General features: G+C 38.8%; 1 protein-coding gene across 1 annotated transcript; it reads left to right on the forward strand.

The window, feature by feature from the left end:
- Positions 1 to 681: 681 nt before the first annotated feature.
- On the forward strand, positions 682 to 1,183 carry LOC149156115 (cytokinin dehydrogenase 11-like). Its single transcript, XM_089444645.1, has 2 exons — positions 682 to 770; positions 871 to 1,183. The coding sequence occupies exons 1-2, from the start codon at positions 682 to 684 to the stop codon at positions 1,181 to 1,183; spliced, it is 402 nt and encodes a 133-aa protein (XP_089300771.1).
- Positions 1,184 to 14,396: the final 13,213 nt, after the last annotated feature.

Raw genomic sequence — 14,396 nt, forward strand, 5'->3', positions numbered from 1 at the left:
CAGATTTAGAGTTAAATAATATAAAAAGGATTGGGTCCTCTCTCCCCCTTCCATAGTCGCATTCTTCTCCATCAAGAAGCGCATGAAGAAAAAGGGCTAGAAAGAGAAACCGAACTCTGAGAAGAAGAGTAGGAGTCAGATCAAAGTAGATGGCAGTCATTACATCTTCCGCTGTTAATCAAGGTATGTCATCTTAAACAATAGATCATATTAAGTTCGGTTTGTGAAATATTCGGTATTGATGATCTTTGGGCTGTTAATGTAAATTTTACACTTCTGCCCAATCAATCCTTCGATACCTCTCTCATTCCATCCACAGCCGGCCCGCTGCTGTACTCTATTGAGGTTGCCCGCTACTACGACCCTGGAGTGGACATCGATAAGGTTACTCTTTCGAAAATCTTTTATTTCACATGTTCCCTCATCCTCTAAATTCATTACATCTACTGCATACTATTGTTCAAGGCATGTGTTGATTGCTTATGATAATTGCCTGGCTGCGTGCAAATAATCGAGTCCCTTCTTTCGAAGCTTGGCTTCATTAAGGGCTTACAGTTCAGCGCTGACCATTCATACCTCGATTTTCTCTATCGTGTACACCCCAATGAAATAGCAGAGAGAAAAAACGGTATCTGGTATGCGCCTCATGCGTGGTTGAATCTCTTCGTCCCCAAGAGAAAAATGGTAAAATTTGATTCCGAGATCTTTAAAAAGATACTCAGAAAAGGAGTGGATGGATTAATGCTCGTATATCCTGTCAACAGAAACTTGTGAGTACCACCCAAATTCTGTCAATGAACAATTTTTGTTTATATGTGGTGTTGTAACCTAGTTATAAGCTTACATGCACATCTGTGTTGCCATGTCCAGGTGGGATTCTCGTACGTCCGCTGTTACTCCCGAGGAGGATATCTTCTACGCCGTATCGCTCCTCCGTTTCAACAAACCTTATCCAGAGGGGCCTCCTCTGCAGGTTGTTCTGGATCAAAATAACGCTGTTCTTGAGGGTTGTAGAGCAAATCGTATCCCTGTGAAACAATATCTTGGTCGTCATAAAAATCAAAGAGAATGGGAGAAGCATTTCGGGAAACAGCGGTGGAAGCGATTTGTAAAGAGAAAGAGATTGTTCGATCCAAAGGGTATCCTGGCTCCGGGACAGAATATATTTCCCAGAATAAGTTAATCTGCTATTCAATATCGAGCTCATGTATTGTATAGTAATATTCATATATTAAAACAGCAATATTACTATGTATTTAAGTGTTTGCAGTGAGAGATCTATGTTTTGGCTTTTTAAGGTATAAATCACTGCAGAGTGTAAAATTCCCAATGAGGTGAGAGTTTGAGTAAAAAAAAATTATAGAGTTGTTTAATACATAGTTATCAAGTTTGAATAATTTTTTCTTTATAAAGTTGTTTAATATAAAGATGTTTATAAAGTTGTTTAATATATTGTTATCAAATTTGAGTTAGAGTTCGAAAAAATTTGATTACATAAATTTCAACACGGGAAAAATGTAGTAGTATACTTTTTACGGATATTCAAATATATTATTTTTTCAATATTTAAAAAAATTAAATAAACAAATTATAACGTTGAAAATGTCACAAACTTTTTAACAATTGTTTTAATTATAACTTTATATTTAACTAGATAATGTATTGTGAGATTTTTTATATTTATCCACACATCCACCTACATTATAAACTGAATTGCAAACAATTACACATTGAATTGCAAACAATTACACATTATACTGAATCATATAAGTTCCACATTAACAAAACAAAAACAACCTCCAATTTATTTATAACAATTAGTAACAAATTTGTTATTATATATTAAATATTAAATTTATAATTTTGTGTTTGATGAAAATCCTAATTAAAAAATTCCAATTTCAAGAAAAAAAATATAATTTTTTTCTTAAAAATATTTTCATTTAAATTTAATAAATCTACCTATTATAAATTACTTATAACACATCTTCTTACTATATTTAAAATACTTCCATTTAAATTTAATAAATCCACATATTATAAATTAGTTATAACACATCCTCCTACTCTATTTCACAAATTCCCATTCTCTCAATAGTTTATTCTAGAGCCGTTATATACATCACATCGATTACCTCACACGGCTATTCTACAAATTCCCATTCTCTGAATAGCTTATTCTAAAGCCATTATATACATCATATAGATTACCTTAGAGATTTCATTAAAACAGGTTGAGGAATTTTCCGTACAAAATCTCATCGTTAAAAAAGTCAACATTATTATTTATTAATGTAATTGCATGCCATATTCATGGTTCGGAAGGGGTTTCTTAGAGTAAGTAGGCTACTAGATTGTTGGGTTGTGTTATATTATTTCCATAACTAGCCCCAGTAGTTGAACCAAGGGGTTAGCGTAGGCCCCGCTTCGTTGCGCAGGGGTTAGTGAAGCCCCCACTTCGTTGTGCAGATGTGCAGTGGGGGTCACTTCACCACCCCTTCATTGTGCCGATGCGCAGCGGGCCGTCACAGGGGGCCGCAACCCCCTGTATGGGGGTTCGAAGGGGTAGCCCCAAGATTTGAGGGTGTAGCACTGCACCCCCCCCCCCCCCCCAATGGGGTTTGGGGAATAGTTTTTTTTGGCCCTTATACTAGGTGGGCGGACCTACCTATTGTTTTGAGCGCGATGGTTTTCGGTCCATGGTATTTTGTACATCCGGTCAAGGAAACTACGGTTATGTTCTAATTCAGGGTTAATGGATTTGGGTTTATGGATGCTTTGGCATGTATATATATTTATTATGACATTGAATATTTGTTTTATGCGTTATGCTCTAGCCATTGTTTATTTTCTGTTTCTTGGAATTCGTATGCAGGTAATTTTTGTACTATGTTAAAACCTACATGGATATTTATAATAATTAGAAATCTGTTTTGCTTTTAGTATATTAATGCGCTAACTTAATATCCAGTATACCGAACAAATTGAACAATCTAATCTTTAAACTATTTTTTTGGTGGCACCAATAAATTTGGTAATTATGGTTTAATATAATTTATGCATTTCTTTTATTAATATTTAACATTAGAATTTTTTTAAATTTTTTTTTTTTCTAAATAAAATTATTCTCTTAACATGAAAGGGGTACAATTACATCTAGATCGTAGTAAAAAACAACTGCCCTGTAGGAGCGGCAGAGAAAGGCAGAGCCACTGTCCATGACAAAGAGCTTAGCTCAGAACTAGAATTCAAATCCCACGCAGGGGAGCAAGTATTGGCCTCCTGACTGTGCCTACAAAAATTCAAAGAAACATGCAGATTGAACCATATCTTGTAGGTGTGGATCCATTTATCCGCATGAACCAAAAAAATCTCGATATTATGGGCTGCACTACAAGTGATAGGAGCAACAGAGAGAGATCTACAGATCTAGACGCTTTTCCACAATTCTGCACCAACCAAACTCAGGAATTTCCCTGGCACAAGCCACTACAGATTCATCCCTTGCACGAACCGCATCAAATTCATCCCTGGTGCGAGCAGCGGCAACATTGGAAGGACCAGGAGCCATTTCCATCACCACATCCGAGGCAAAGTGAATAGGAATCTTTGGAACCTGCACAGTGAGAGGATTGGGTGCAGAGACAAAGTCAGGGTCCTCTTGTTGGGCGCTGGACTTTCCCACCTACTAGGCTTCTTCATGAAAGATCACTGAGATGTGGGCCATTATTCTTGGACGAATCTCAGTGCAATTGAAAGAGAAAATCACAGAGCCAAAGGAGGGAGACAACGAGGAGTCGGGAGGATGGTAGCTGGGGCGATGGGCATGCCTTCACCCACTGTGAGTGTGGGGATAATGACTGGCAGTAAGGTCACTGGATAGGGATGGAGAAGTGGAGGTCATGCTGGAGGGCACATGCCGAGGAGTTCCCCTTCGGCTCCTCATCCTATGGTGCAGATGGGGCATCAGACAAAACGTAGCAACTATATCAAAACAACGCAGCAACTGTATCAAAACAGGATCACTCACTCACCGCCACCAAGCTTAGGTAGATTAAGAAAGCTTCCGAGCAAAGGCAGGAGACTTCCAGCAGACACTGGGGAAGAAATTGGGGCTGCTTCTCGAGATTGCCTCAGTAGAACTAGGCCCATAGGGTAACAAACCAAGACAAACTATAACCAGACCAAAGCACCAGCAACTCCAGAACATTCCCATAACTGAACCTGTATTTATCATTCTCCATCCTGCCTCGAATGGCACCCATCATAACTGTTGCATTGATTAGAGCCGAGGCATCACTCAGCTCATAGCGTGCGAAGGCAATAAGGAAATCGACGGACAGGCTGTGCAGGTCAAAGTCGCCTAAAGTGAAACCAATGCGCCTAGCGATCCCCGAGTGCCAGAGTTCAATATGCGCCAGTTGATATGCCATGTGGTACAGGGTAGGAAGGTGTTGTTGCACCTCGCCCCGCCCGTGTCCCATCACTTGATCCCTCTTGCTAGTCACCAGCATCAGGGGTAAACATTTCATTTATTAATCATATTATATACATACATTTCATTTATTAATCATATTATATACATACATTTCATTTATTAATCATATTATATACATACATTTTTTTAAGTTATTAATATTTTCAAAATATAAATTAAAATTGTATTAATTTATTTATGATTTAATTAATTATTATTATTTTAAAAGTTATAGAAAATTTTATATTAACCATTTGAATGAATTTCTTAATATAAATTTAAATATTTTATTATGCTATCTATATATATATATATATATATATATATATATAGGTAATGAAATTGATACTACATAAATTAGTTAATATTGATATGAAAATAATTTATTTAAATTTTATATTAAAATATAAAATAATTTGATAGGACTCGTTAGCTAGAGAAGCTATAGTGGCTAAGGGGCTACTCTATGAAAGATTTGATACGTTCCATGGATCGATTGACGCCTACCAATTCTGTTCACTTGAATTGTTTCATCTGCATATCATAGGGGATCTTAACAACTACTTCAAATACGATATTAGGAAGCATGGACTGTGGAACCTCAATATCCACAGGTTTTTTTTCCAAGTGACAATTAGCACATACAATACGTCCAGTGGCTTCTCGGGGATTTTCATAACCCTGTTGTGCAAAAATAGGATATGCATTCGAAATGGATGTCCGAGTTATGATATGTATCATGACCTGGACGGAAATTAATCGAGTCATCTCTTTCGCCCATTCATAAGTATTTCTATTTTTCATGATTCAACTGTTTCTTCCAAATCATTTTTTGGGTGAGAGTAGGTAGCTATCATAGTTACCTGTCAAAAATTCTGCAACTATATTAATTCAACCAAACCTAAAAATAAGAAATCGGAAGTTTCGCACCAGGAGAAGAATGAAGGGGAGGAATAGCTAATTCCTAAACACGGAAAACACTTTATTATTCTATTTCAATTGTTTCGGTTGGAGAAAACAACCTACCTATTCTTTATTCATTCATCGAATGATAAATTACTACAAGTGAAGGAGATATGTGATTGAAACGAAAGAAGATCCAATATTTAAGAATCGTATCTAAGATGACTGGAAAAGTTGAAACAAGACCAGATATGATTCGTTCATTATGGGAAAATCCATAACTTTCGGAGATCGAATTGATCATCAGTTCCCAACCATGGGGTGAATGAAACCCAATACATAGATCGATTGCTAAAAGAATTAGAAAAGATTTCATTGTATCGCTCAGACTATAGAAGAATTCTTGGATCTAAGAATCGATAATAGCATGTTTATTCTTACCCAGAATGATATAAGCACTTATAAAAGCAAAACCTATTAGATTTTCTAATAAATGTGATATTATCTGGATATAATCTTCATTGTACATTTCGACCAATTGGATCGTTTCTTTGTGAATCTCTATACAAAGAGATTGTGAATGTGTTCCCAAAGAATCTTCCACCATTCTTTCTAACAAGAATAGTTCTTCTATTTTCACAAATCTTCCCAAAGCATTTTGTTCCTGGAGATAATAATAAAAATTTTGAGATTTAACCGTATTCCACCAATTTGTAACCCAAGGCTCCAGACCTTTCCATAATGAAATAGGAATTACCTAAGGCAGTACTAATAAATATGTGAGTATCGTAGGGAAGTTGATGCTTTATATTCGGACACTTCCAATTCATGAATCGCTAAAGAACCTGATTCACTTGTAAGTCTGTCCAAAATCTAGACAAAGTACGAGTGATAGAATGAGGTATGGGATCCATAGATTGATCTATTGTGTAATTGTTTGATCCCGATCAAAAAGATATCCTTGGGAAAAAAGTAAAAGGTTTATTCAAAATGGGTGAGATGAAGCATAAGGAGATCATTCCAAATCATTTATATCTGGACCAATTATCTATTCATTTTTTTCATCTTCTTCTTTTTTAGAAGAATAACCTGAAGTAACATAAGTCTTATTCATTGCCAAGATCCTTTGAATCCTGATCACTAGATCCTTTACGAATATTTTCCCAGTTATCTCCAAAGATGACAAAAGCTCTTGAAAAACGAGAGAACAACAAAAAGTCATAATTGGATCATGATGACGGGAAAAAAGCGTTTTAGTTTTAGGGAAACCGGACCACTCTTTCTAGTAATTGTTGTTTCTGATACATCATATTCATCTACTGGTACTATTTCTATTTTAACTTATTTCTTTTTCTATATTACTTCTTTCTATACTATTTCATAAAAATAGTATATTGTTCGTAAAGATCCTATATCGTTCCATTTTCATACAATGAAATTTCAATAAATATTTCATTGTATGAAAATGGAATATTTATTGAAATTTCCTAATTGGATATTTATTCATGTTCCTTTATCCTCGACATATATTCAAATGTTTTTACATTTGAACGTATGTTGAGGATAAAGACACCCCCGATTTCAAAACCCTCCAATGGATACACGCAAGAAACAGGCTGATTCAACGACTTTCTGTTTGATCTCCCTTAGGTTCTCATTATCACCAGTAAAAGTTAAAGGAATGTCTTGTCGGCCCTTTATTTCCATATAAATAACACGACGAGGGGAAATACCTTCTTGAATTTCCATTTTGATCATTTGAATATCCTTCATAAGAAATCGTGGGAAAATACAAAGGTTTATTTCGGGAAATCCCCAACGAAAAATACATAGACTTCCTTTTTTTTATAGAACTTATTATAGCCACTACCCACATTGAACAAAATTGTGCACCACAGATAAGAGCTAATCAACAGACCTACAATACCATAAAAACACATTACAATTCCTTGTGGAACAAAGAGTATTCGTTGGGATGACAATAGGGGTTTCAGGTTCTCACCAAAATAACTCGAGATCCCGACTAGGAAAAGTCATAGTGAACCCAGAAAGAGGATACAAGCCCAAAAGAAATTACTTCTTTTTCGAGACCCTGTTATAGGTTCTCTCCAGAGCCATTTGGATCAACGATTCATAAGAAATTATATTCAATTCCATCCTATTGAAGTTGAGGGAATAGCCAACTTTTTTATCCTTTGGTTCCCAAACTCTTATGAACTATCTATATAGATAGATAAATTTTCAGTTAAGTCAGCCAAGTTTGTCTTCTTGTCCATTCTTACCATCCATTTCAAACGGGTACCTTTTTACTCGGTCATTGTACCACGTGTGTCGCCTAGGGTGTAAGGGGCATGATGACTTGACGTCATCCTCACCTTCCTCCGGCTTATCACCGACAATCTGTTCAGGGTTCCAAACTAAATGTTGGCAACTAAACATGAGGGTTGCGCTCGTTGTGAGACTTAACCTAACACCTTACGGCATGAGTTAACGAAAGCCATGCACCACTTGTGTCCACTTTCCCGAAGGCACTCCTCTCTTTCGGGAGGATTCGCGGCATCTTAAGCCCTGGTAAGGTTCTTCGCTTTGCATCGAATTGAACCACATGCTCCACCGCTTGTGCGGGCCCCCATCAATTCCTTTGAGTTTCATTCTTGCGAACATACTCCCCAGGTGGGATACTTAACATGTTAGCTACAGCACTACGTGGGTCGAAACGCACAACACTTAGTATTCATCATTTACGGCTAGGACTACTGGGGTATCTAATCTAATTTTCTCCCGTAGATTCAGTCTTACGAGTAAGGTCCATGCACTTGAGACTGACTTAAGTTGTTCCATGGTAAGAAGCCTTAATAGACTCTCTTACATGCACTTAGTTCCATGGAGTTACTTAGAGTTCTATCCTCTATTGACAAGCCTTAGTCTTAAGCCATATGGACTTAGCACTTTAGACTCCTTCCTGTTGTCCATGCACTTTAGACTGCCGGTACTAGCCGGACTATTAGCCTTAGTAAAATCCATGCACTTACCATCAAGACTGCCTTAAGCCGTAAAATGACTACTTATGCTAGTGTTTTTGTTGGTCGTACTACTGCTAGCTTTGGATCTTCTATCTATGCATAACCATTAACAATTTAGCTGACTGCTTAACCTACTGATCATGGCTTAGGCTGGTATTGCTGTTGCTACTGGGGCTCAGTAAACAACTAGCTTTGGGACTGGAAGAGATGCTGCTGGATAAGCTCGTATAGCTATGCTTACTTTTCTACTACACCCTTACAGTAGATAGGAGAACTTCTAGAATGGAAGTACAACCATCACTCCTTCCTTAGCGTCTTTGGTCATTTAATTCTCTTCATTGAACACAGTCAACTCATATCATATGAATTTCATGCACCGAGATATGATTTGATCAATTCTGAGATCACGTAATTACATATATAATATATGAATTTATGTTGAGTATGATTTTATTCCGTATCTATCTCTAGTGACCGAAATCAAGATTCTTATATATGTAATTATCCATTTTTGCCATCATTACGCTTTAACGAACAATGTTGCTATGGCCATATGTAATTATGCATTTAAATTGCCCTACCTTCTTCAGAAAGTGTTATTGAAGCCCGTCCAACAGCTCTAAAAGTAAAGGTAAGTGAGCTGGTCTAATAAGGGTTATGCCAGGTGGATAGCATGCACATAAGTAAGGGTAAGTAGGCAGGGGCCTAGACATCCCCGTTTCTCTCCTGATGGTCGAGAGAGGTGTATCATACTCTATGGACCATTAAAACACTTTCCTAGGGCTTCTATTCTATTTGGTGAGCCCTTCTAGCTCTTTGAGGGGAAGAAAGAAATCACAAGGGTGAGAAACATCCATATCGAGATATAGATGCACCGGTAGCAAGGACCAATATGGTGAGCCTGCAAGGGCAAAGAAAATGGCCTTTAAGGAGGGATTAGAGGTCAGAGCTATGTACCAGCTTTGGAGGTCCAAAGTGGCTGTCAGCGCAATGGAAATGGCCAAAGGTGACAAATAAAAAAGAGGGGAAACATGGTCAGCCGAATGATGAGAAGCATTGGTAAATGCAAGCTGATCAATTGTGACAATGCTTCCATTGTAAGGAAAATTCATCACACAAAAGAACGTAGACACGATAACATTCATAGCATATACATAATTATAATAAGTCTATGAAAGTCCAATGGGGCCTCTATAACTATAACATTGACTACGATAGTCTTTCCACCTAACGAAATAGGCAACTGAGGAAGAATCCCCAAGGGTTCACTAGGTCTTCTATCCAAGGCCAGCAGCTTATCCACCACCAGTAGCAGTGATAGGTCCAGACTGAGCAGTTTATCTGGGGGTGATTCGCTTAACCAGAACCAGTTGATCCAGCAGCAGTATGAACCAATAGAACCAACGGCTGGAACAACGGCATCCGCATCAATGGCAGCAGCATCGATGGATGACACCGATAGCATATAAGTTACGGGGCCAGAACAAGGTGCTGAGACATCAATTATAGTTACAGATCAATATTTAGTTCCATATCCTAGAGCAGATACTCAAGGGATTGCAGATTATGTTGATCTTGATCTAGATTATGATGTTACAAATCGAGACCCAGAAGCAGGAGTTGATTGTGTAGTTGGTTCTTATCGATGAAGCAGCCAAGGGAGCATATTCTACAGAGCGAGAACGGGCGTACCTTCCATCTCGAGAGACATATTCTGACTTTTGAGATACAGACCCTCCAACTCTCTCTAGGGCTGATGACCAGTGGAGCAAGAAATAGCGGGGCTAATTGTTAGGGTATGTAGTAGCTAGCTAGGTTGGCCAGTTGGTTGAGTGGAATCAATTCAGGTAGGTAGCTTCGTTTGCTTTCACTAGCTCTATTTTTTGGGACTAGCTATTGGTGGTACGAGTGGTAGGAGATGATACAATAGCTAAGCATGATTGGCTGGTTCTCTTGCTTGCTTGGTTGGTTCAATCAATCTCTATATGCCAGTAAGGTTGCTTGCTTGCTTGTAGGTTAGAGAGTTCTCGAGAATAGCTATTGGTGAGAGTAGCTAGCGATAGAAGCATTAGTTAGCGTGAAGCAATGGATGATTACGAGCCTAACGCTTAGGTTGTTTACCAGCCCACCAATGCCCACACTATAAATCTTACGCTGTCTAGAGTGACCAGCCTTATTACCAGCCATAGAGTGACCAACTGATGAAACGAACAGAGCTCTAAGCCTACCTACAACCAGCCCGCCTACAACATATAAAGTAAGGACTTAGTCCCTCTCTTCATGGTGGAATAAGGTATGGCAAGAATAAGAAAAAGAATAACTCAGTTAGGGGTATGATATCGATCAACAAGGCTGATTCATTCCATGATCGCAACACGAAAGGAGAGCTACTATCCCCATGTGTATATAAGTCCAGTCTCGAGGTGGGGTATAGTCCTCGCATGTATAATCATTTAGTAATGAGTAGGGAAATATGTTCAAACCTCCGCATCAGGGGATTGGGGTGGGTGGGTAAATAGTGGTCGAGTGTGCTTCCGCATGCTTAGTCACAACCTATATTTACCTATTGGGTGGGGGGCCTACCTCGGTCGGACGATGGGATCTACTGTTACTGGTGCTGGTAGTTAGTTCTACTGGGTCTACTGCTACTGGAACCTCTTAATCACTTGCTTCACCAACCACATCAACTCCTTCATGAATGGCTGAACCAACTAGCTCAACATTGGCTAGCTCTACAGGATCTATTGGTTCAACAACTGGATCAAACAGATCAAATGTGAGATATCAAACTAGTGAAACAACCGGATCAACATCTAGCTCTACTGCTGTCTCTTCTTCTGGATTACGATCAAGAACTGAAACTACTACTTCCTGGAACTGAGACTTTCACTGGGGATAACCTACAAGCAAACTAACTTACCCACCTACCTTGACTAATTGATTCTACTTATGAAACTAATGAACCATTTCTATATGTGAGCAATTTAGTCAGAGAAAGGCAGGCACTGGCGGTACATGAAGCAGCCGACTGTCACTAAGGATAGCTTCAAAGCCAATAATTCATTACAGCCTGTCACTAAGGCGGGGGTCTAAAGGTCAATACCACGTGACAGTAAAAGCCGCAAGTAAATACGTAGTTACACACTAAAGAAAGATAAGGAAGGGGCTGGCTTAAGTACCTTATACATTACTATGAAAACATTTAGTCAAGTCCACTCACTCCATTTCCACTCACTTACTTGACGAGGGAAGAATCTATCTTGATATGTTAGGTTTCTTAGTGAGTCTTAATGAGTAGGCTTAATCTTCGTCCTTTCTAAGCTTCCTTGCACTAGGAAGCAAAATCCCCTCTAGGACCTTCTAAACCTTATTAATGTATGAGTGAAATCTTCCCTACCTTACCTTCTATTCTAAGCTTAAAGGATGAGTATGAGTATTTCCTCCCTCTCACTTCTATGGTGGAATATATGAGTTAAGCCTTCTATGTGAGTATGTGAGTCCTCTACTTACTTCCCTTACTTTCTTTCTTACCTAACTAGTATGTTGGAAAGTGAAACGTTCCTTGCACTAGGAAGCACAAGCCCCTCCGGGACCTTCTTAGCTTCCTTTCCTTCCTTTAAGTAAGTCTTCTTCCTTCTCCAGCTATGTTACACAGTACTTTGTCACCATCCCTGTTACTCCTCTTGTCGTACCTTGGAGGACCCATCCCGGGAGTTATAAGAAGTGACAAAGGCTAAAAACAGTTGAATTATGTTCCCCTGAGTATGTACTCCATGTTCCCTGAAGACGTCTTCTGCAAATTATCCCTGAAAAGTGATCTTTTTCCATTGGCGCAAGTCCACAGTATTCTACCCGTGCCAATGGTGGAGATCCTCAAAAGAGGGCGCAACAGTCGCGCCAACCAAATTTAGTCGTGCTTTTTGCCTTAACGCACGTCCGACTGTTGTTTCCTTCATTACATGGAGCTTTTCTGAGGATACAAAATCAGTCTTTTGTCGAGCTTTATCCATCTTTATGGCTTTTGAGGATAATGCTAATCCGCGAAAGGTGTCCCGGTTCATCTTATCCTCCTCCCTTCTTCATCTATATATGCTTGTCATCATGCATTGGACAAGCTAGGGTAAGGGCTAGTGATTTAGTGATTGAGTGATAATAGTGATGATTATTGGTCATGGAGTGTTAGATGTTGAGTTCTTGAGTTCTTGGAGGAATGCTAGTGAGTGCTAGAGAGGTTATGCTGCCGGAGAGGAGATGCATTGCAAGACACATATAGTTACTCGCCCAGCCAGGAGAAGGGTCGACGTCAGAACAATGGTTGTAACTTTTCCTGTTTATTAATTGATGAGCGACTGCTATTATAGTTCCAATCTCATTATCTATCATGGTGATGTGTTGATTTATTTCCTTTCTGACTGAAATATAGTTGTGCCTTGGTAGTTTTTATGTTGGTATCTATCTCTTCCTTTGCATGTGCAGGTGTTTGTTTGTGATCTGTTGGAGCAAGGGAGCGGGGGTATCAACTCTGCTTCAATCATAGCGTTGGACTCCAGGTTAGTCTTCTTGATTCACCTTTGATGCATAACTAGGAACTTGCGTAGCAGCGTGGTTTGATTGTGGCTAGTTCTGTTATAGGCTAGTGGGATCGCCTCTGTCCGCAGAGGGGATTTACCTGACCAACAAATTGGCGACTCCGTTGGGGAGTAACTATTTGATTTTTGTCTTGCATGTTAATTTTCTTCTGCTTGCTTGAGTGAATGAGCTTCCTGAGTCAGTTTTGAGTTTATTCTTTACTGTTTGACCCATCTGAGCACTGTCAACCCGGCCTGAGGTCGTATCATTTATTTTTCTAGTTGGCAAGCTTAATTGGCGCGGTTATTTCTCTGACAGTCACGCCAGTTGGCGCATGTTGCTCAAAAGCAACTCGCACCAATCGTGTGGTAGCGCAAGTTGCAGGCTGACAGTCGCGCCAGCTCTGTGAATTTTGCCTGTTTGTGGGTGGAAAGCTCATTCAGTCTCTTTATATATCTCTTTCAGCCTCTGGAACTGTGTTGAACCTCTTCTTGACTGGTCTTAGCCTGTATCCCTCAGCTGTTTGCTCATTTCTATTGATTTTCATCTCAGCCCTAGAATATCTAGTGACTTTGCATGTCTAGCTTCTGTGGGAAGTTTCGATCTCTTGATTATCCAGTCAACTTGTTGGTTGTGTTCTGCACCTATCCAGTGATTTTTTAAAGCTTGATCTTCTATACTCTGAATACTTCACTTCTAGCCTCGTTGGAGTTCACTAGTCTTTGTGTTTTTCCTTGCTTGCATGGTTCATTTTAGTGTTTCAGAATTGGTTCTATTTCATTGACTGAACTTGGATTGTGTATATCTCTTAGAATTTGTTTACATGCATCATGCCATCTTAAAGGAAAGAAAAACAAAAAATCTCTTGCATCATAGTAGTTAACGTTTATTGTTATTTGTTGCTATTAAAAAGAAAAAGACAAAATTTCGTTTCTTGTTATTAGCTGCATTAGGATCTTTGTTGTTTGTTGAAATGATCGTTTCGAAAAAGATCTCAACCCTCGTGTAGATAGAATTCATCGAATCAAATGATTTAATTTTGGCATATAGTTTTCATGTAAGAAGTTTTTTGAGATATCACATACGGTAGGACCAAAAAACTGAAACATAATCAAAGATAAACTTTAAAATGAACTCAATGAACATAACAACGCATTGGAACATAACGCAAACACTCTAGAGGTCTAGGTTAGAGACGTGTTCTGGTGTCTTTAAACCTGGTAGTTTATCATCGAGTGGTTGGGTGATTCCTCCACGGTGAAATGATAGCTGCCAATACGGAATGTGCTCCCACGTACCGTCGAGTATATATTGGGAGACCTCTATAGGAATAAAGCATTTATCCATAGGAAGCTGTGTCAGCCGCCCTACGATTCGTAATGCAGTGAACACAACATTCACGAAGATCGACCACCCGTACCCTA

This window comes from Pinus tabuliformis, chromosome 9, assembly GCF_031772625.1.
Source record: "Pinus tabuliformis cultivar Carrire ecotype Pingquan chromosome 9, CPIR1, whole genome shotgun sequence".
Lineage (NCBI taxonomy): Eukaryota > Viridiplantae > Streptophyta > Pinopsida > Pinales > Pinaceae > Pinus > Pinus tabuliformis.